The sequence below is a fragment of the Aspergillus saccharolyticus genome (genome assembly GCF_003184585.1).
Source record: "Aspergillus saccharolyticus JOP 1030-1 unplaced genomic scaffold BP01scaffold_28, whole genome shotgun sequence".
In the NCBI taxonomy this organism is placed as follows: domain Eukaryota; kingdom Fungi; phylum Ascomycota; class Eurotiomycetes; order Eurotiales; family Aspergillaceae; genus Aspergillus; species Aspergillus saccharolyticus.
Window position 1 is genome coordinate 106,701 of NW_020290638.1, and position 21,909 is coordinate 128,609.

At 58.6% G+C, this 21,909-nt stretch overlaps 8 protein-coding genes across 8 annotated transcripts; 3 read left to right on the forward strand and 5 right to left on the reverse strand.

The window, feature by feature from the left end:
* Positions 1-508: 508 nt before the first annotated feature.
* On the reverse strand, positions 509-1,418 carry BP01DRAFT_270686 (uncharacterized protein; the record flags this gene model as incomplete). The annotated part of the gene is made up of 2 exons (XM_025571384.1): positions 509-1,171; positions 1,251-1,418. Coding segments are annotated over 2 exons (831 nt in total), but the record flags the coding sequence as incomplete, so codon positions are not given.
* Positions 1,419-2,885: 1,467 nt separating this feature from the next.
* BP01DRAFT_358732 (uncharacterized protein) lies at positions 2,886-3,370 on the reverse strand. The gene has a single exon (XM_025575505.1). The coding sequence runs from the start codon at positions 3,241-3,243 to the stop codon at positions 3,085-3,087; it is 159 nt and encodes a 52-aa protein (XP_025429202.1). The 5' UTR covers positions 3,244-3,370; the 3' UTR covers positions 2,886-3,084.
* A 689-nt stretch (positions 3,371-4,059) lies between these two features.
* On the reverse strand, positions 4,060-5,895 carry BP01DRAFT_105543 (uncharacterized protein). The gene has a single exon (XM_025570276.1). It carries the CDS (start codon positions 5,597-5,599, stop codon positions 4,235-4,237), a length of 1,365 nt encoding a protein of 454 aa, XP_025429203.1. The 5' UTR covers positions 5,600-5,895; the 3' UTR covers positions 4,060-4,234.
* Positions 5,896-7,009: 1,114 nt separating this feature from the next.
* BP01DRAFT_301510 (type I polyketide synthase) lies at positions 7,010-14,416 on the forward strand (the record flags this gene model as incomplete). Its single annotated transcript, XM_025572031.1, has 4 exons — positions 7,010-7,394; positions 7,453-7,789; positions 7,870-8,125; positions 8,207-14,416. The coding sequence occupies 4 exons, from the start codon at positions 7,010-7,012 to the stop codon at positions 14,414-14,416; spliced, it is 7,188 nt and encodes a 2,395-aa protein (XP_025429204.1).
* A 745-nt stretch (positions 14,417-15,161) lies between these two features.
* Positions 15,162-17,088, reverse strand: BP01DRAFT_358736 (putative vacuolar sorting receptor (Mrl1)). Its single transcript, XM_025575506.1, has 4 exons — positions 16,491-17,088; positions 16,147-16,437; positions 15,969-16,095; positions 15,162-15,571 (listed from the first exon to the last, which is right to left on the reverse strand). The coding sequence occupies exons 1-4, from the start codon at positions 16,862-16,864 to the stop codon at positions 15,410-15,412; spliced, it is 954 nt and encodes a 317-aa protein (XP_025429205.1). The 5' UTR covers positions 16,865-17,088; the 3' UTR covers positions 15,162-15,409.
* Positions 17,089-17,324: 236 nt separating this feature from the next.
* Positions 17,325-18,927, forward strand: erg24B (c-14 sterol reductase; the record flags this gene model as incomplete). The annotated part of the gene is made up of 3 exons (XM_025572027.1): positions 17,325-17,404; positions 17,462-17,766; positions 17,819-18,927. The coding sequence occupies 3 exons, from the start codon at positions 17,325-17,327 to the stop codon at positions 18,925-18,927; spliced, it is 1,494 nt and encodes a 497-aa protein (XP_025429206.1).
* A 166-nt stretch (positions 18,928-19,093) lies between these two features.
* BP01DRAFT_393575 (tRNA-specific adenosine deaminase) lies at positions 19,094-20,968 on the reverse strand (the record flags this gene model as incomplete). Its single annotated transcript, XM_025578248.1, has 3 exons — positions 20,718-20,968; positions 20,620-20,662; positions 19,094-20,534 (listed from the first exon to the last, which is right to left on the reverse strand). Exons 1-3 carry the CDS (start codon positions 20,854-20,856, stop codon positions 19,094-19,096), a joined length of 1,623 nt encoding a protein of 540 aa, XP_025429207.1. The 5' UTR covers positions 20,857-20,968.
* Positions 20,969-21,222: 254 nt separating this feature from the next.
* BP01DRAFT_323745 (splicing factor 3B subunit 5 family protein) lies at positions 21,223-21,891 on the forward strand (the record flags this gene model as incomplete). The annotated part of the gene is made up of 2 exons (XM_025572802.1): positions 21,223-21,465; positions 21,524-21,891. 2 exons carry the CDS (start codon positions 21,223-21,225, stop codon positions 21,533-21,535), a joined length of 255 nt encoding a protein of 84 aa, XP_025429208.1. The 3' UTR covers positions 21,536-21,891.
* Positions 21,892-21,909: the final 18 nt, after the last annotated feature.

Consider the following 21,909-nt stretch of genomic DNA (forward strand, 5'->3'; position numbering starts at 1 on the left):
AACACCCCAACCGGGCCCTGTAAAAGTAGCCATGCCCAATACTAGCCCGACTCACCAAAAAAAAAAGAAAAAAAAAAAAAAAAAAAAAACAAAAAAAAAAAAAAAAAAAAAAAAAAAAAAGTCAAAGTCAAAGTCAATAAGACAATGTCAAAAAAACCACGAAGATTTCCCACCACCCCCAGAAAGCTTGCAACGGCCCTCTTCAGTGCACGCGTATATTGGTCATCACGCGAATCTTGCCCACGGCCATCTCCTCCCCGCCGCCGCCGGAATCCGCCGCCCCGGCGACCAGCTCCAACTTACTTGTATTCTCACTCGTAGACGTCGTCGTCGTACTGGCCCTACCGGCGCGAATCGACGAGTAATTCTGATTCTGACTCGTCAACTCATACGTCAGTCCTGCCGAATGCCGACTATGACTGTGACTGTGTTTGTTGTTGGTGGTGGTGGTGTTTGTAGTAGTGCTGCCGGTACTGCCCGCGCGGCCCCACCCCCACCCCCAGGGATGTTTGGCGAGGGCGATGGCATTGGGCACGGAGATGGAGATAATGGAGAGACTCCCCTCGAGGGTGGCCCAGTAGAGGTAAGTGGTGAGGGTCCAGGTCTCGTCGTCGGCGACCTTGGGGATGATCTGGACGGTGGCGATCATGCGGCCGAGGGAGACGACGATGACGGAGTAGGTGAGGATGAAGGCGACGAGGAGGTAGATGCGGCGACGCAGGCTGCTCTGCAGGCGCCAGATGAGGGGGACGGGGATGATGAGGATCCAGATGTCGATGGCGCAGGAGAGGGTGGCGGTGGCGGTGTACCAGGCGAAGCTGTTGACGCAGCTGCCCTTCAGCGTCGGGGTCCAGGCCTTGGGGATGGGATCACATTGCCAGATGGTGACCAACACCGCGGAGAGGAGCCAGCCCACCACCAGGGCGCCGAGGATCCAGAGCTGCAGGCGCAGGAGGCGGTTGGTGGTCGTGTTGAAGACGCGCGCGTACAGGAAGAGGGCGGAGAGCTTGGGGAAGCAGATCGAGGTGTCGAAGAAGAAGATGCACACGTAGAAGTATCGCGCCCCGCGCGTCAGGAGGCTCGGGTCTTGCGCCGCGACAAAGGCTTCATGCAGCCCCAGCCCGAGCTGCACCCAGGCGATGAGGAGCGAGAGGATGATGACTTCTGCTGGCTTGAGTTCGAGTCAGAATCTTTATCTCTCCGGGGCCAGGGTCCAGGGGTTTAGTAAGTAGGAAAGGTTTGATATATACCCAGGAGAGCAGCGCAAACAAATCATCCCACCACCACCGTTGCTTGGTGACGATCTTCGAGACCACCCGCGTCACCGTCATCAAGGTCGTGCAGACCAGCAGAACGATGAACAGCGCCTGCACACTGGGCCCCCGGTTGGGTGTGCCCTCCGGGATGTCCAAATCCATGTTCACAATGGCTGATAGGACAGCAGGGGGGTCGACACAGGAATGTACCGGGGCATTTTCAAGTTGCGGAGAGGAGGGGGGGGGGGGGGGGACAAGGATGGGAGGCGTCAAACGTACATAAAAGAGAGACACACTACCGATGGTAAGACACGTGCGTCCCTCCTGCAGAATCCACTTAGTTAGTTAGATGGATACTGCAGTTGCAAGAGGGATGATGATAGATCAACTAACGCTGGCCCCTTGGCCCCAGGACCCGGCTGTTGCTGTTGGGGTGAATCCTCTGCCAATGTACTCCGTATCAGCCATTAGCCAGTAACTTACACATCCCACTTGCTTCTGGAATTGAGGGTAACATCGAGTTGAAGCATCTGAGCTTTCTCTACGCCCTAACCGACTCCCATCCGGCAAATCTCTGGAGTGATTGTGTTCAGCGATTTTCGTTTTGTTGGGTGTAATACGCCAGAATGCCTCAGTCCGCACCCAGACAGTATGGCCACTGTGTACACAGTATGAACACACACGGCTGAATCAGACCGCTGCACGGGCTCGATGTGGAGCTGCCACTGCACCCAAGCGGATATGTTGCGTACTGCGTGCTGGGTATTTGTGTAAGCCTCAGCTTGATAAGCACCACCCACACGAACAGACCATTGGGTGCCTGCTGTGTGGAAGAATCGTCTCTATATCACGAGCACATATAGCATCGACCCGCCGTGCGCACGAGGCAAGAAGACTCGGTAAGTTATTCAGTGATTTACAATTCGCTCCACTGGGGCGGGGCCACTCGAGGGTGCCTTGTATGTTGACTGTTATCTTGGGGGCTAAGGACTAACTGCCAAGGCTGCTATGTATTTCGTCTTCTTCTTTCGGTGCTGGAGAATGCATCCTCTCAGCGCCATATTTACCTGTTAGTTGCCGCTGAAATGAAACCCTAAGTTCATTTCACATTCAGTGATTGAACTTACCAACAGCCCCACTCCCATCCCTTCAACACCCGATGAAAACAGGTGGCGCTGTCTGGCACGGGCGATGCCAAAGGGTAAGAAAGAGTAACGGGAAATTCGACGGTTGGCCCCGAAGCTAAATTAGCGGTTTTGTTTTTTATGTTTGAAGTTGCTCCACTTGTATTTTTTAGTGACTGACCAAAGACTGTACGAAGCATTAATCCTTACGCATCAAGCTGACTTGACCCTACTTAATTGTTTTCTGGGTTGTGGACTGAGCATAATTGACTGGGTCAATCCTCATTCTGACAAAGGTACAATACTGTAGGTACTGTAGATGTGCAGTGCGTAAGAAGTAAGACTACACAGGGCACTGTTGTCTGCAGTTTCTCCCGCTCCAGGCCCGGATCATGCCATTATCATCCAAATTACACCAAAACCACACCACTAGATGGATTTCATACACAATAATAAGACAGAGGCGAAGTCAATTCACTGTAAGCCCTGCGGGAGACGAAGAGGGGAAATCTTTCCAAATCGGCACCCATATGGTAATACGGGGCAGGAATTGGGGGCCGGATGGTATGGCTGGCTAGTGGGACGACTTTAGTTGAGCCATTGGCCCACATTCCATGGCATCTGTGTCGTCCTTCATACACCGTACACCCCGTAGACAAATCCTTTGAAGGAAGCTCAGTAAGGTATTGTTCGTGTTTCCTCACTCAATTGAGCAGCAGAGCAAGAAGGAGTAGGCCGCGAGCGGGCGTTGAGCCCCAGTTTGGGGAGGGTAAGTGAAGTTGGAAAAGCCCGTGGCCGGGCTTAGGGCTAAGACTGTCGCCAGTTGCCAGGCGCCAGGCGCTGCAGAGCGCCCCCCGGCACATCCATCTATCGTGTACTGTACTCCGTAGTATGAAGGCATCCCCTTTCATGTTCTAGCATCCTGAAGATCACTCAGTCGTGCGTGCCAGTCTACTGTCAAGGCATTGACGGGGGCATGTATATACACAGTAATATATACACAGTAGATTCTACTACTCCTGAGTAGTGCATCGGGAAAGGGGGTTAGCAAGACTACTACTTACTACTACGTACTGCTGCCACTCACTCTTCGACCCCACCGATCTTCGATTCTCGTTATGACAATCCGGGTCCGCTGCGAACAGCCCTCTTGGCCACACAAGTACCGTCTACTGAGCGATACCAGTCTGCTGGGCGACACCAGTCTACTGGGCAATCCATGCGCTGACTCAGCGTAGCAGCTAGCATGGCTGAATCCCCCGTGCTGCTGCGCTGGGGCTGCTCTACTGGAGACACTCCCTTTGCAGGTGCCAGGAACAAGGAAGCGGGTTCTGTGGATCATGTGTCTAATTAGGCGTCTGCTTCTGCTTCTGTTTCTGCTTCTGCTGTGCAGGAAGAGGGGTCAAGAAAGTCCTTCGGAGAATTATGGAGCTGGGGGTCCCTGTCGATCTGAGATCGTGAGGCGGGACCGCTCTGAAGGATTCGCAGTCTGGGGTCAATTCAGAAGTGCTAGGGGAAGAGGTAGGGCGTCTTGCTGTTGGGCTCTCACGGCGCTGCAGTGCTTTTGGTTGTCGGGTAGGTAGGAAGTTGAGCGGATTGGATGTCAGTATGATGGAGAGGGAATACTATACCAGGTATTAATAGAGATATATTAGTATTTCTTCAAGTTAAAGTGCGGTGGACACAGTACGTGCATTTCTTGTGACTCAATGTTTACACAGTTGTAGTAGATTAAGACAAGTATAGTGCTGGGGCTGTTGTATTGGTTCATTTCATTATTTTTTTTCTTCTCCTCGCTGGTCGTCACTAAACTACTATTGTAAGCTACGACGTGTACAGTAGCAGACCAAGCAATCACGCCACAAGCTCCTCCAGCAAGATCTTCTGCACATCCTCCAAGTAACTCTGCACCGATTCCTCCGCCTCATACGCCTCATTGAAGCTGAACACCACGCGCAACCGATTGCGGAAGGTATACAGGAAGAACATGCTATGGCCCAGCACGATCTCGGTCCCCAGTTTGAAGTCCTCCACCACCACCCCGCGCTGCCTGTCCCCGGCGTCCGACGCATACGACTGCTCGAGATAGCGCTCAATCACCCCCAGACTACTGACCAGCGCGTCGCGGGCGGGCGGCGCGGCCCAGAACTCCGGGCTCTTGACGATCTCCCGCAGCCCACTCGTAACAGCGCCACACAGCGCGACATTCTCCGGGGAGTCCTTGAAGACCCCCTTGTACTGGGCGTCGATGGCGCGCACCGCCTCCGTGAAGGAGGTCGGGGGGTCGAGGATCAGCGGCCAGATGCTGTAGTAGACGGCGGCGGCGTAGCGGCTGGAGTTGTAGGGGGCGGGGAGGTGGTCGCGCAGGTTGAAGTTGTTGACCGTCACGTACTTGGCGGCCGGCTGTGCCGGGTCGGCGTGCTTGACGACGGTGAGCGCGAACGCGGCGTGCACCGCGGCCGTGACGCTGTAGCCATTGCGCCGGCAGGCCTGCACGATCGCCTCGGTGGTCTGGGGCGGGAGTTCCAGCTCGCGCCGCTGCGTGGGCCCTGCGGGCACGGTGCCGATTTTGTTGACGGGCCCGATCCCCGGCATCTGGCTGACGGCCTCGCCGACGATCTGCACCCCCTTGGCGATGGTATCTGCGGCGAGGACGTCCGGGTGACCCAGGGCTTTCTCCAGCGATGGCGGCAGACGCTGTGCTTCGTCCCCGAAGACCAGGGTTGGGTTGGGGTGGGTCAGCGCGGTGAGGTAGGTGTGCCACAGCCACAAGGTGCCGACCCCGTCGATGACGGAATGCGAGGCCCGCAGCACGAGCTGTGCGGGCGAGGCCTGGGGGAGGTAGTAGAGGGTGGGCTGCGCAATCGGCGGGGCCTCCTTGCCAATCGCCTCGCTGTCCAGCGCATCGGAGACGATGAAGGTCCTCTCCAGCCAGGATTGTAGGGCGGCCTCGTCGGGCACTTCGTACACTTTGTGGTCGCCCTCGGTGGCCACGGCGATTTGGGGTTGCTCGTAGCGCAGTTGCTTCCAGGCATACCGTAAAGCCTCCTCCACCTCGGCTGCGGGCAGTTGCAGGTCGACTTTCAGGCGCGAGATGATAATGAACTGCCGCCGGCCCTCGCAGAGCGCACTGGACGTGTTCTCCATGACCGCGAAGAAGCCCTCCATGCCGTTGGCGGGACGCTCCCACCGGCGCTCGGAAACCTGGGACCAAGACATGATTGATGTATGTGATTTGAGAGAGAAAGGTAAGGAGGAAGAAGAGCAATGTGTTGATGGAGGGTAATAGCGGATCGTTTGGGCAGAGTATAAGTTATACTCTCCCACCTCCTCTTGAACTCTCCCTCTCGTAAGCCGGCACAGTCGTCTTGGGGGCTGTACGCTGCATCGAGTTAGAGGTTACAGGGATTCAAAATGAGTCTCATTGTCGCGCCTGCCTGGCAGTGGGGTTTCCTTTCCTCCGTGGGAACGAACAACCAGTCAACTTAGTTGATACTTACAGTAGTATGCGACATTAAGACAACTAGTCCTTGGGGAAATTGGCCCCCAAACTCGCCCGCGCCGCTGGGGGCCAGCGGATCATCGGAATTCCGGCGCACTGCGCACAGTGCACTGATAAGCACAGTGGGTTGATCCACATGTCGGGCGGCCAACCATTGATGTCGAGGCAATCAAAAGAGCCTCATGCTCGTACGGTTCTGAGTTTGCGTGCGGGATAAAGGATTTGAGGGGGACGACGTTGGTGGGTCTTGGTGGCGGATATCCCTCCAGTGAAATCCAAGGGCGTAATTAGGGCTGGCCAGGGAGCAGGTCTAGGCTGCACGGCATTGTTGATCAACGGTATGTATGAGCCCTAACAGAAAAAGTCCCGACATGTCTGGACACATACTCCGTATGTCGACTGCTGCCGAGGCAGTACACCGTAGATCGTACTGTAGTTGTGCCTGTGGCATTGTTGGAATAGTGGGAAGGTTGAAGTAGCCACCGCAAGCACTGAACTCGAGGCAGGATTGTCTGTACAGTATAGGCGGGGACGGACGGAAGGAATCACCCTTAATTGGCCTCATCGACGGCTCTCCCGCCTATTGGATCATTAGCCTTTCAAACCTTCTGATGGCACACTAAACCCCGACAGGTTATAGCACAATCTGCTTGCGCCTTCATCATGTTGTCTCCGTCCTAGACATCAAGTCAGGCCTCTCGTCACTCGAGACGAATACATGTGCCGGCTTTTGCCCCCCCCACCTCCCTTCCCCCCACTGATACGAGGGCTTGTGCCGTCCATACATCGCCTGTACCGACAATACACCGAGTTTGAGAGACATGTTCATGCACGATGAGTAGATTGTCTCTCAGCCGCATTGTCTGTAGCTGGCCAGCGATTCATCGCAAACCCACTTCTGCGGCTCAAGTCGCAGACCCCCCTCCCCTCTCCGAGGAACTTAAGGCAGTGTGTATGCCCCCCTCCCAACCTTGAGAACTTGGATTATTCCATTCATCCACTTTTTCGTAACGTGTCACAGCAAGATGCAACTTCCGGCGGGACTTCAGAGCCTGGCGAATGGGCCTGCCCAGCAGGTAACCCCCACGGAAGATCCCACAGATCCCTCTGCAATTGCAATCATCGGCATGGGTGAGTGGTCCCCGACGTGCCACTGGCAAAAAGCTCACAGACCGCTAGGATGTCGATTACCCGGCGATATCGCCAGTCCCTCCCAACTCTGGGACTTTCTCGCCCAAGACCGAAGCGCCGCCGGGCCCGTGCCCCCCTCGCGGTTCAATCCGGACGCCTACACCGGGGCCAAGGACGAGCCTGCCACCGCAGTAGGCACCGGGGGACACTTCCTGAACCATGACATCCGGCAATTCGATAATCACTTTTTCGGGATCAACAATCGCGAAGCCGCCGACATGGACCCGGCGCAGCGCGGGCTGCTCGAGGTGGTGTTTGAGTGTCTGGAGAGTGCGGGTTACTCGCTCAGTGCGGTTTCGGGGGCCTCAGTCGGTTGCTACGGTATGTTTGTCCCGACTTTTTCTTTCTGCTGGAGAGATGGTTACTTACTTTCCGGCAGTGGCGACGTTCCTACAGGACCACGCAGCCCTCAGCAGCAAAGACGTGGAATGGATGACCCGATACTCGGCCACTGGGATGGGCGCCACCATCCTCGCCAACCGCGTGAGCCACGCCTTCAACCTCACCGGCCCCAGCTGTGTAATCAACACGGCGTGCTCGGCCTCCATCTACGCCTTGCATCAGGCGGTCTCGGCGCTGCGCAATCACGAGTGCGAGTCTGCGCTGGTCGCGGGCGTGAACCTCATTCAGTCGCCGGATCTTCATGTCTCGGTCTCGCAGGGAGGGGTGTTGTCGCCCAGTTCGGTGTGTCATACATTCGACGAATCAGCAGATGGGTGGGTGTATCTTCTTATTTTTTTTTTCTGTTTTCTGGAGTCACCTGGAGCAGAGAGAGAGACTAATACTGGGATGACAGGTACGGTCGCGGAGAAGGCGTAAATGCCATCTATCTCAAGCGACTCGACGACGCTCTCCGCGACGGGGACCCGATCCGCAGCATCGTGCGTGGCACGGCGGTCAACAGCAACGGCCGCACGCCGGGGATCACACAGCCAAGCATCGAGGGCCAGATTTCCGTAGCACGAAAGGCCTATGCGCAGGCTGGCTTGAATCCGGCCGATACAGCCTATGTAGAAATGCATGGGACGGGGACGGCGGTGGGGGACGTGATGGTGGGTTCAGCTCCCCCCCCGATCCATGCAGCAGCGGGGCGTGGGAGGCAACGACTAATGATAACCCACGATTTCTTGTAGGAAGCGCAATCCATCGCCGGGGTGTTCGCTGGACAGTCGCGAGCCCACCCATTACTCGTGGGCGGCCTGAAGCCGAACCTGGGCCACTCCGAAGCCGCCAGTGGGCTAAGCAGCGTGATCAAAGCCACGCTGGCCCTGGAGATGAAGCAATTGCCGCCCACCATCGGGGTCGTCACCCTCAACCCTAAACTCCAGCTGGAGCGCCACGGCATCCAACTCGTCACGCAGACCACTCCCTTCCCCGAGCCAGCCCCGGGACTCGGTCGTCGGGTCAGCATCAATTCGTTCGGGTTCGGCGGGGCGAATGCCCACGCTATCATCGAAGAAGCCGGTCCCCGGGGGCGATTCGCCACAAGCTGCTTGCGTGACAGCCTCACAAATGATGATGATGATGATGCTGTTCACCAAGCCGCACTTCCCAGCACCCACACTCTCCCATTCCTCCTCCCCTTCTCCGCCAGCGACCCCTCCTCCCTCACCCGCCGAGTCGCGCAACTATCCCACCTCTCCTTGCCCCCAGCCAGAACCTCCGACCTGGCGTACACCCTCTCCCAACGCCGCACCCACCTCAAACACCGGGGCTTCATCCTCGCCCGCCCCGCAACCCTCCACCATGACCTCCACCCCACGAACCTCCACCTCCCCAGCCCCTCAGCCCCGACTCTCACCCCCTCCCACCGATTCATCCATGTCTTCACCGGCCAAGGCGCGCAATGGCAAGGCATGGCACGGTCTTTGCTCCCAATCCCCATCTTCGCCAACGCGATGCACAGCCTGGACGCCGCCCTCGCGAGTCTACCCCACCCGCCCGACTGGACCATCGCCGGGGTCTTGCAGGACCAGTCGGACAAGTGTCCGATCAACGAAGCCGCGTTCGCGCAACCCCTGACGACAGCAGTGCAGATTGGACTCATCGAGCTCCTGCGGGCGTTACGGATCCCAACGCATGCGGTGGTCGGGCACTCGTCGGGCGAGATTGCGGCGGCGTATGCGGCGGGGTGGCTGGATGCGCGGGAAGCGATTGCGCTCGCGTATTATCGTGGGTCTGCGGTGACGCGATGTGCACCGGTGGGGGCGATGGCTGCTCTGGGGGTCGGAGTGGAGAAGGCGGAGGAGTGGATCCATCGGACAGTTCCTGCTGCTGCTGCTGGTGCTGGTGGTGATGGTCAAGCACAAGTGAGGGTGGCGTGCATCAACTCCCCCGAAAACGTCACGGTGAGCGGCGCGGCGGAGGGGGTGGAGGCCCTCGTCGCAGCCCTAACGGCAGAGGGTACATTGGCCCGCACGCTCAGGACCGGAGGCAAAGCGTACCATTCGCAGCAGATGGAGGTGGTCGGGCCGGTGTATGAGGCTTTGCTGGAGGAGGCCGGGATCTTCGCGAGGACTCGACCGTCGGAGCGCAATGGGGGGGATTCCCCCTTCATGGTCTCGACGGTCCTGCGCCAGCAGGTCGGAGAAGCAGACGTGCGGACCACGGCGTACTGGCGCCAGAATCTCGAGTCGCCGGTGCATTTCTCCGACGGACTCCGCGGGGTGGTTGCTGGGTTGTTCGGGGCGGAGGTGTGCTTCGTGGAGGTCGGGCCGCATCCTGCGCTTAAGATGCCGGTGTTGCAGACCCTGGGCAGCTCGACCGCTTACTTCGGGACTCTCCAGCGCGGACAGGATGCGCTGAGTGCGGTGCTGGAGCTGGTGGGGGGGTTGTTTGCGAGTGGGTTCCCCGTGAGCTTCGCGCAGATACAGACTCTCTATCCGACCCGCACTGGCCCCCCGCCCAAGGTCCTCCACGACCTTCCCCCGTATCCCTGGCACTACGACAAGATCCTGTGGAATGAATCGCGAGTCAGCCGTGAGGTCCGCGAGAGAAAGTTCCCGCGCCATGAGTTGTTGGGCACCCCGGTGGCGGGGGGCAATCGGATCACCTTCGGCTGGCGGAACCGGCTGGTGCTGGACCATGTGCCGTGGCTGCGAGACCATCAACTGGGCGACGCGACGGTCTTTCCGGCCACCGGATATCTTGCCATGGCCATCGAGGCGCTGCTCCAAGCACGCGACGTGGAGATGAGCCGGGATTTGACGGGACTCTCCGTCAGCTTCGAGCGCGTGGACCTGCCGAATGCCCTGCCCGTCGGGGCCCAGGAGGCGATTGAGCTCTACACGGAACTCTCCCTCCGGGCGATTTCCAACCTGACCAGCTCGCGGGAGTGGTTTGACTTCCAGATCGCCTCGATCGCGGACCAGGGCCCCATCATCCGCGCCCGCGGAACCCTCAAGTTAGAACCGGGGCTCCCAAGCCGGGCCCAACCCTCCCGGTACGCCGACAGTCGGCTGGTTGCAAAGAGCCGGCGGATGTGGTACGAAAGTATGCATAAATGCGGGTTGCGCTACGGACCCCACTTCCAGCACATGCAAGACATCCGGACCCCAGACACCAAGGGGGGTGGTGGCATGTATGCGCAGGCCAGAGTGGCGGATCTCCGGCCCCCGTGTCCAGGGGTGCAGGCAGCACCGCGCTATCTCATCCACCCGGCAGTCCTGGATAACGTCCTGCAGGCCGGTCTGGTGGCCGCCACGGGAGGTCAGCTCGAAGCAATGGTCGCCAAGGTCCCGAAGAGCTTCAGCCGGATCGTACTGACGGCGCCGTCGTCGGCGGAACAGGAGGCGACGATCCGCGCCGCGGCAACGGTGACCGGCTTCGCCAGCAATGACATCCGCGCTGTGTTGCTGGGTGCTGACGACAACCCCCTGGTGCAGATCGAGAAGATGAGCATCACGAGATACTCGGGCAGTGAGGAGTTCCAGGAGGAAGTCCGCTACCCGTTGTACCGGTTCCTCTGGAAGCCAGACATCGACCACCTCCCAGACGACGCGGCGTTTGCGGCAGCCTTGGATTATGTTCGCTGCCATACCGACCTTGGACTGCTGCCTGATTCGAGTCGGAACCTCGTGTTGGCCCTGGACCTTGCCGTACATAAAGATCCGAACGCGGAGATTCTGTTTCTCTCCGCCGACCTGTCGTTGGCGGCCCTGGCGCTGGCGGAGGTTCTCAAGGCGCATACCGTGCACCAACGTTGCAACGGCTTCCATTTGGGCCGCTTCAGCGCAGACGGTCAGTTAGAAGTGGCTGCGCTGCACCGTTATGCGGCGCCGTTGGGGATGGAGTCTTTTTCCTCGTGGGTCGCAGCCGCCCCGGCGCAGAAATTCAGTCTGGTTGTCGTGGGCGATCAAACACCCCATCTCGATCGGGTGGCGAGCTATTCCCACGCTTCGACGCGGGTCATTGATGCCAGCCATGATCACGGCGAGCGTCTTCTGACCGAAAAGTTCGTCCTTGCCCTCACTCTCCCGAGCAGCGCAGGGTCTCCCATTCGGATGCTGCGTCCAGCCTCCGCCGAACCAGGCCTCGCTCATCAATTCGACAATGTCCTCCTCATTCGTCGCACGCCGATCCAGGAGGACGACGATCGCCTCAAGGATTGTCTCCAAACGGAGCTCGCGCTGCCCGTCCGCAGTTGCGAACTGACCCACATTGGACCCATCGGCGACAAGACCCTAATCGTGTCGACCGTGGAGCTCGACCGCGATGTCATGGCGCGAGCCACGCCCGAGGAGTACACGGCCATCCAACATCTCCTCGCAAAGCCGGTCCAAATGGTCTGGACCAGTGGATCCGGAGCCCATCCGGATGCCGACCCCACTCGGGCCGTCTTCCACGGGTTGGCCCGCGCCATCATGATCGAGCAGCCCGCCACCCAGATCTTCTCGTTGGAGCTCGGCCCGCACGCTCGCCCCCGCGACATCGCCTGCCATGTGCGGCGGGTCCTCACGCGCCCCGAAGGCTGTCCCCCAGACTACGAATACCTGCAGAGCGAGTCGGGGCTTCTCCTCGTGAGTCGCGGTGTGCCCGATGAGCGCATGAACGACCACTTCCGGACCAAGAACCAAGGCATCGCCGTCCCAACGCCCCTGGGCAGCGCCGGCCCGATCTCCCTCTCGCTGGCCAAGCCCGGCCAGCTGCAATCCGTGCAGTTTGTCCGGACGCCCCCACCGCGGCTTGGACCGGAGGAGGTGCGGGTCCAGACGAGCTGGATCGGCCTGAATGCAAAGGACGTCTATGCGCTGGCGGGGAGAGTGGAAACGCCCGGGGCGACCTGCAGCACCGAGTTCACGGGCACGGTGGTAGCCGTGGGGTCCGCCGTGCGCGACCTCGCCGTGGACGACCGGGTCGCGGTGATGTACCCGGGGCAGTTCAGCTCCCAGCAGGTCGTGCCCGCGCACGCCTGCGTGAAGCTGCGCCCCCACGAGGATCTGCGCAGCTTCGCATCCGTCTTGGTCGTCTTCGCGACCGCGCTCTATGCCCTGGAATCGCGCGCGGGTCTGCAGCCCGGCGAGTCGGTGTTGATCCATTCCGCCACCGGTGGCGCCGGCCTTGCCGCGATCCAGGTCGCACGGATGATGGGGGCGGAGATTTTCGTCTCGGTGGGCACGGAGGAGAAGAAGCAGTATCTGATTGACCATCATGGCATCGAGCCCGACCACATCCTCCACTCCCGCCAGGCGGGATTTGCCGCGCAGATCCGGGCCCTGACGAATGGCCGCGGCGTGGACGTCGTCCTCAACTCGCTGGTGGGCGAGCTGCTGCTGGAGAGCTGGGACTGTCTAGCCGAGTTCGGCCGGTTGGTGGAAATCGGGAAGAAGGATATCACGGAGCACAGCCGGCTGCCCATGGACGGGTTCGCACGAGGCACCACCTTCACGGCCTTTGACTTGAGTGCCCTGGCGACCTCGCGGGCCCCTGCCGTGCAGCGCGTCTTCCACCAGCTCATCTCCCGGGTGGTCGCACTGGTGCGCAGCGGAGGTCTCCAGCCCGTCCAGCCGCTCCAAACGTTCACAGCGGCCGAGCTGGGGCCGGCCCTCCGCCATTTCAACCACCCAGCCCGCCTAGGCAAGATCGCCATCTCCTTCGAGGACCCGAATCTCTTGGTGCCGGTGGTCCCGGAGCGCTACGCCACTCAGCTCCGCCCCGATAAGAGCTACCTCATGGTCGGATGCTTGGGAGGGCTGGGCCGCAGTCTGTCGCACTGGATGGTGCGCCGCGGCGCGAAGCACTTCATCTTCCTGGGCCGCAGCGGCACGCAGAAGCCCGCCGCGCAGCGCCTCATCGACGATCTCGAGCAGCAGGGCGCCCACTGCACGGTGATCCGCGGCGACGTGACCTGCCCGGCGGACGTCGAGCGCGCCGTCGCCGCCGCGGACCCGGTCCCGCTGGGGGGCGTCATCCACGCCGCGATGGGGCTGCACGAGGCGATCTTCTCCGAGATGAGCCACGCCTCGTGGCGCGAGGGCACAGCGGCCAAGATCGAAGGCGCCTGGAACCTGCACCACGCGCTATCCGCCCACAACCGCGACCACGCGCTGGACTTCTTCATCATGACCAGCTCAATCAACGGCAAGATCGGCACGGCCACCGAGAGCAACTACTGCGCGGCCAACAACTTCCTGGACGTGTTTGCGCGCTACCGCCGCTGTCTGGGCCGGCCGGCGCTCTCGCTGGGGCTGGGCGCCATCGCCGAGGTCGGGTATCTGCACGAACACTCGCACATCGAGGAGCTGCTGCTGCGCAAGGGCATCCGCTTCCTGACGGAGGGCGATGTGCTCCAGATCTTTGATCTCGCGCTGGCGGCCCACCAACCGACCGACGCGCATCCTCGGGACGCCCTCGCGCAGTCGCTGCTGCTGTCCGGCGTGGAGGTGACCACCCTCGAAAGGTATCACCAGCAGGGGTACAATACTTTCTGGCATTCGCTGACGGACGTGCGCTTTGCCGTCCTGATTAACGCCCTGCGGCGGTCCTTGAACTCTGGGAGTAGTGGTGGTGGTGGTGGGGGAGGGAACGGCGGCGGCGGCGCGACGGCGGAATCCACGCTGCAGAGTGCCGTCGCGGCCGGAGATCGAGAGCAGGTCCTTGCGGCCGTCCTGGCAACGGTTACGCAGAAGCTGTCGTACATGGTCCTCATCCCCGTGGAGAAGATCGATGTGAAGGCCTCGTTGGCCGAGGTCGCCATGGACAGTATGCTGGCGTCGGAGCTCAGGCAGCATATCTTCAGTGTGGCCCGGGTCGATGTCTCGTTTCTGACCATCATGAATCCCAGTACGAGTGTATGGAGTCTGTGTGCATCGATTGCGGATGCTCTGCTGACGCGGGGGAAGTGAGAGCGACTGCGCTCTAGCTCGATGAGGTGCACATTATACTTTACAAGGATGGATTGAAGAAGGCGTTTGATGAGATGATGCATGATGCAGTGCTTGATGGAGTGCTTGACTTGATGAAAACTACCGGCGGCGTGCGGGGGAGAGAAGATGTCGGAGCAGGTCACATGATGATCATCTACCACAATAGATTCAATCAGTAGGAGTGAAGAGAGAGGATGATATGATGATGCCTTCAGCCTGTGCAGCTGACAGGGTCCTTACCAGTTTTCAAAACCACTGCTTGATTCCTGACTAAGTCCTCAGTCACAGCGAGGTCGAGATCCTACCTTGATATTGAGCATCCCCGGGCGCCTTCAATGTATCCAGAGTCCAGAATTTATCAAACTGCCACGAGTACGAAGTCTTATATACACATGAAGACAAAGTACTGATGGACTGCCGCTCAAAGTCCCGGTAAAAGACCTATTTGTATGTGCTCAGTAGAAGAAGTAGTCAGAGCAATTCCCCATGTGCACCACGACTCATGAGGAAGATGGACCACTGGCAGGAGCGAGGTGAGGTCTAGGAGGTCGTCAAGGCTTTTATTTTAAGGGCATTTGCGAGGATTGTGATCATAAATCTACCTCAGCAGAGATACGCGACGCAGTATCACTCAAACAACGCAGTCTCTGACGTATCACTCCCGACTGAAGCAGATGCTGTGCTCAACTCATATCATAGTATCATAGTTGATTGAACCTGGTATAAAACCGAAACCTACTGCTACCATAACCCATACGTATACGCATATCCATCATCCAAACCCAATTATATCAGTACACTTGCCACATCACACATCACAGCAGACTAACTGCACCACCCAAAAAAATTTGTCGCGCTCTAAGGGTTGTCCAAACAAGAGGTCATGCATTGTCTTTTCTCGACACGGGAAATGCGATGCGATGCGATGCAACGAAACCCAAACTCACTTCATCACGGCACGGCCATCATGAATCAATCCTCCCATTCCTCATCCAGCTGATCTATCAACCGGTTCGCAGCATCGGGGTCGCCTCGTCGCCCGTAGCTGGCGGAGGAGCGTGTGTGGCCGAGGGTCGGGGAGCGATTGACCCGGAAGAGCCGGCCGATGGAGGAAAGCAGGATGATGAACATGTCCTATAATGCGCCGCACGGAAAAAAAATGAATCAGCCATGATTCCACAGGATAGTATATATTCACACCAGCGAAAGTGGCGCATTCAAAATAAGATATCTTGGGTCACGGGTACAGTGAAAACTGGCTATCATAATCTAGAGCAACACCAAAACCAGAGCTGTTTTACTGATGCCAGCATAGTAGGATAGATAGCAACAAAGGGGTACAACAAGGGACAAAAAAAACGATAGTCACGGCCTCAATATCCCCGCCGCGACTCGCTCCAGACCAGCCAAAGCGAGACACTCAATCCAGTCGCGAGGTCGGGAGTCGGGGACTGCCTGATTCTTTGTACGAGGGCAGGTCGCGGTAGACAAAACGAGAGCGACGGCACGGCACCAACGCGAGGATACTTACTTTGACAAAATCAACCATGCCTGCCCACAGGCTGTAATTCGGGCACTGCCGCCAGCCGCGCTGGTGCATGACAGTCCGCTGATACGCGCAGCCACCCACCAGATAAGCTGCGACCGCGATCAAAGCACTGTACACGATTAGAACCTCAGATACACCCAAGAAGAAGACAGTCACCCACATGATGCCAAAGACTCCCGCAGGCGACAGCCCCTGGTTCGGCGGGATCGGAGCGGTCGCTCCGCACGCGGCCGAGCTGCGCACCTCAAAAAAGTACGTGCATTGGTCCATGGTACCGACAAAAGAGACGGTGGCCTGTGAGGGCGGCGAGTCGCGCTCGCACAGGAACGACATGATGGTGGATTTGTTGCGGGTGCTGCCATTGCCTAGGTAGTCGCCCGGACACGGGGAGCCATCCGTGTAGTTCATGACCAATTTGCGGCCCCGGAAGAACGGATCGGACGCCTGCTGCCTGCTCCCCTGTCAGCAAGACACGACACGACACGCTGGTCGCAGGAGACCTACCCAATGGAATATATCTTGCCCTCCTTCTCGTAGTATGCGCTGACGTTCTGCCAGCGCGCGCGATCCACCCCCACGACATCCTGCACGTCTTCCAGCACGGGCGCACAGATGTTGACGGTGAAGTTGGCCCCGTAGTCGTGGCCCTTGGCGTGCCAGCTGCCTTCTCGGGCGTTCTTGCGAGGCTTCTCCCCGTCGGCCGGCGGAGGCGATAAGGAAATTGCATTGAGATCGTAGAAGAGACCGGTGGTGGGGGAGCGGACCACACAGGGTGAGAGGGAATCTTTCGAGCCCGAGTCGGCGGCTGCGTATACGGGCAGAAAAGGCGCTGCGACACAGAAGAGGAGCTTGAGCAGAGACGATGAAAGGGGCTTCATTGTGAGCGAAGAGCAGCCGGGATCTTCGGCGATAACAGCTACTCCGACTGGCCGAGAACAGATAACAAAAGACAATCCTGTTGTCTGGGGAGATGGGAGAGAGCGACGAGGTTCGAGAGTCGGCAAAGCAGCAAGACCAAGAAGGAGATGAAGGATAAAGGAGAGACCGGATATACGGCCACCGGAGGGGAGAAGAAGTAGCCGCGGCGTCGTGGATGTCGTCGTAATGTGCGGAGATGAAACGTCGCAATGCGGAGATCGGAGTCGGTCCCGATCGGGATGATGCATTGAAGTGAGTTGCTGACTCAGCCACGGCATAACTCACTAATGCTCAGACCCACTCACCGCCCGGCTGAGCTCCATCCGGCTCGGACCAGCAGCTTCAAGCCAGGGTCATCTATAATTGCCTCGCGCCAATTGATCAATCTGACTGGTGCTCTCAGCAACTGTCTATCCCGAGATGGCTTCCAAGAAGAACTCGACGAACAAAGTGCCCATCCAGCCCGTGCCCGAGAAGCGCGGGTATGAGTTCGGTGGCCCGTATGTGATATTCTCCACTCCTTGAAAAGAGAGAGAGGAATGCTGACCCATGCGCAGAGTCGGCGCCTTCGGAATCGTGTTCGGTCTTCCTCTTCTCGTCTACACCTTCACTTTCCTGTGCAATGATGTCTCCGGCTGCCCGGCACCGTCCCTGCTCCACCCGTCAACCTTGACCCTCGAACAATTGAAGGAGGAAGTGGGCTGGCCGAAGGGAGGCGTGGCGGATCTGTATAGCACGGAGGTGACCCTCTGGGTGCTCAGCTACTATTTGCTCAGTCTGGTGCTCTATGTGTTTCTCCCTGGCCAGGAAGCCAATGGCACCGAGTTGGCATGTGGCGGTAGACTGCGGTACAAGTTCAATGGTTAGCGCCCCCAACATTTGTGTGAGAGGCAGCTCTGACTTGGAAGAAACAGCATTCCCGACGGCGGTCTTGATCCTCTCCGGCCTGGCGACATGCACCTACATGTACGGCTCCGACTTCATTGTGTGGACGTTCCTGTGGGACAACTATGTGCAGGTCCTGACCGCGAACCTCCTGATCTCGACCGCGATCGCCGTCTTCGTCTACGCGAAGAGCTTCACGGTCCCGGCGCCTGGCCAGCCCAACCCAGAGCTGCGGCAATTGGCGCCTGGCGGCCATACCGGCAACGTCTTGTATGACTTCTTCATCGGCCGAGAGCTCAACCCTCGCGTGCGGCTGCCTATTCCCTTTGTGAGCGAGGCTTCGCGGACCATCGACATCAAGGCTTGGTGCGAGCTGCGGCCGGGTCTGCTGGGGTGGATCATTCTGAACCTGTCCAACATCGCCCGCCAGCACCGCACCTACGGCTACGTCACCGACTCGATCATCCTGTCCACCTTCTTCCAGGCGTTCTACGTGCTGGACGGCCTCTACATGGAGCCCGCGCTCTTGACCACCATGGACATCATCATGGACGGGTTCGGCTTCATGCTGTCCTTCGGGGATATGGTCTGGGTGCCCTTCATCTACAATTTCCAGACGCGGTATCTGGCGGTCTTCCCGCTGGAGCTGGGAGTCCAGGGGATTGTGGCGGTGCTGGCGGTGACGGCGGCGGGCTACTCGATCTTCCGCGGCGCCAACAACCAGAAGAACCGGTTCCGCACCGACCCCAACGACCCGCGCGTCAAGCACCTCAAGTACATCGAGACCGCCAGCGGCTCCAAGCTGATCACTTCCGGATGGTGGGGTTGCGCGCGCCACATCAACTACCTGGGTGACTGGCTGATGTCGTGGTCGTACTGCTTGCCCACGGGAATCGCGGGATACGTGGTCATCCAGGGGATCAACCCGGCCACGGGCGACCTGCAGAAGCAGGTGGTGCAGACACCGGAGGTCCGCGGTTGGGGCATGGTCTTCACCTACTTCTTTATGCTCTACTTTGGGGTCTTGCTGATCCACCGCGAGCGTCGCGACGAGGAGAAATGCAAGAAGAAGTACGGCTCCGACTGGGAGCGGTACACTACCCTGGTGCGTAGCCGCATTGTCCCGGGGATCTATTGATCGCCACCCGTTACGGCTGGGGAAGAGGGGAGACAAAAGCCTGCTTTGTCGGTGAGTGCTTTGGAATAATGATGGGTTCGGGGTTTCTTTCATGTTCGTGTTTAATTTTTCCAATTGTCCCCTAGGGTGTAACCCACTAGGCGTTTTAATTCAGAAGTATTTAATATCACCGTTTGCGCTTCTTGGGGTTTGTGTCGACCAAGACATCCAACCCCCAGTCCTCGTCGCCGGGATTCGGCACCCAAGGAACCAGGACGGTTTTGGCTTGCTGTCGAGCTCGTTCGCGCGCCTGGCCGGGTGGGGTGGTGGTGGTGATTGCTTTCTTGAAGTCGGCATAGCTCGCTGTACCGACGATCTGTCGTAGACGGTTGATATCTGTAGCAGACACCCCGTGGAGGACCGTATTGCCTGCTCCTGCTGCCCCCTCGCCCACACTGTGACTGCCCCCGCAGACAATCTCCCGCAAGGACCCCCACATCCTCGCCCGCGACAGCGCCGACGCGCCGCGCACCACCGGCGCCGATGCTTTACTCCCCTGCTTCACCCCGCCGATGAGGCTCTCATACAACCCCGTGCGGCTCCCCGCCAACTTGGGCAGCTGCTTCGCGCCGCTCGCGGGGCCGAACACCACCTGGTCCGCTGCGACGGAGGGTGCAGCCACCCAGACCGCCGAGATCGTCCCGGGCTTGTACTTGGTCATCGCGGAGGCAACCGGCGCGTCCCTCGGTTTACCGTATTGCCAGAGCGAGTCGGCGAGGGGAGAGGGAATGGAGAGGACTTTGAAGGGGTGGAACCGGTAGCCTGAACTGTCTTCTTCCGCCTTGTCTTTGTTCGACCCCAACCCACCCCTAGTATTCTCATCGGCGGACAGCAAAGGAGCAAGATCCCCCCCCACTAACCCCCTCATCCTCCCTTCCCGCCCAAATGCCCGCTGACACCCGACCTCGCTGATCTCCGTCTCGGGCAGCACCACCCCGGCCAGATACGCGGCGGGCGTCACGGCGACCAGCAGCGCGGTGGAGGGGCTGAGCAAGGAGGTCACCTGGCGGAGGGCGAGCTTGTCGGAGCAGGATTTGCTTTTTGTGGAGTCTGCGTCGGCGCGGGCGGGTTTGCGGCGGACAATACCGAGTTTGGAGAAGTGGGCGCGGCCATCAAGGAGGGTGGCCGTAGCGGAATCGCTAGTAGTTGTTGTTGTGGTTGCGTGCGACGGCGTCGGTGCATCGGATTCTAGATGAGGCGCTGAGCCCGATCCTCGCTCCGTCGAAGGACAGGAACTCTGCACCCACGGCGTGGGATCCTCCTGGGCTGCCATGGTGAGCTCCATACTTGCGTCGCCGCAGGGGGCGCAGGTGCAGCACATGTAGACCTTGAGGTCTGGATGGAGTTCGAAGGGGGGATCAGGTTGTTGTTGTTGCTGCTTTGCGTCTCGGCGACGGATGAATCGTGATGACGATGTTCCTGTATGTCTCTCCGCCAACAACCCCTTCACTTCCGACAGCACCCAGTGATTGAACGCCCGGAGCGCCAGCACCTCGGCGTGCCAATCATGGAGAACGAGGCCTTTGCAGGCGGGTAGCTGGGAGGCCGCGAGACATTTGGCGCCTGATCTGTGATTGTCAGTCGAAGGGCGAGCACAGTGCTGGGGCCTTTTCGGGTCTGCTGTAGAATGTCTTCAGGACGGGGGAGACGCACGTCACAGCGACACAAGTCAGTTCCTCATCCGGGGTGTTCTCGCCTGTTGACCCTTCAATATTAGCAAGAGACTGGGCCTGAAGACAGGAGGGGTATACCTCTGACTACGACCATCCCCGCCATGGGAATCCACTCTCTGGTTCCATCGTCGCGGATGATGGGTTTGCTGCGCGCGGGCAGCGCATCGAAGTGCGTGTGGACTAGGCGCGCGATGCGAGAGGGGAGCTCATCTTTCATGATCGAGAGAGATGCAGAGGAAGAGTCTACACAGATAGATATAGTTTTGAGAACCCGACCGGGAAGATAGAGAGGGAAAAAAGCCAACCTTGAGATAGGTTGATTGATAATCTACTCCGTATGTAACTGACTCTCCGATAAGTTAAGTTGACTCGGTAGTTATCGATAACCACACCATATCCCCACATCACGTGTCGCTGGCAGTTTCAACCTCACCTCCGCGGCGAAACATCCCCAACCAACTACAACCAACCAACTACAACCAACCAACTACAACCAACTACAACCAAATTATCTACAACCTACTAATACAACCTATCTACATCACCACCCCTCCCAACCCTCACAAACAGATAAATCAACAAAATGGCCGATAAACTCCGCACCCTCCAAAACCTCGAGGCGATGCAAGCCCGCTACATCGGCACCGGCCACGCCGACACGACCAAATACGAGTGGCTATCCAACATCGTGCGCGACAGCTACGCCTCGTACATTGGCCACCCGCCGATGCTGTCGTATATGGCGGTGGGGATGGGCGAGTCGAAGGAGAAGGTGCGCGCGGGGATGATTGAGAAGATGGTGCGCGGGGCAGGGAATCCGCCTGAGGTATTTCTGTCAAGAACCTTGGGAGTAAGGGGGGCAGGCTGGCTGACTTTGAATTTAGACGCAGGAATGATCTTTTTTCATGTTATTCGGTTCGTTCTAAGGTGGGGGGGCTATTTGAGAGGGGTATTGGGGATTGATTGATTGATCGAGTGATGTTCGATTGCTGGCTGTGAAGTCAAGACTTCATGGGACTGGACTTTACGGAAGGATAGGATGGGAACTGTGGATTTTCAGCTGAATGGTTTACAGCGGAGCAGGCTGGATGTACCATCTGGGGAGGCATTTCATCACATTATTGAGGCATTTCATCACGGAAGGCAAGGCAAGGAGTTATGGTGGCGCTGGGATTTAATCGAGTTACAGCTCATTTTCAGTGCAGCAACTCATTGATAGTATCATATCATATTATTCATAGGTACCTATTATACCACTGATGCGCATCAA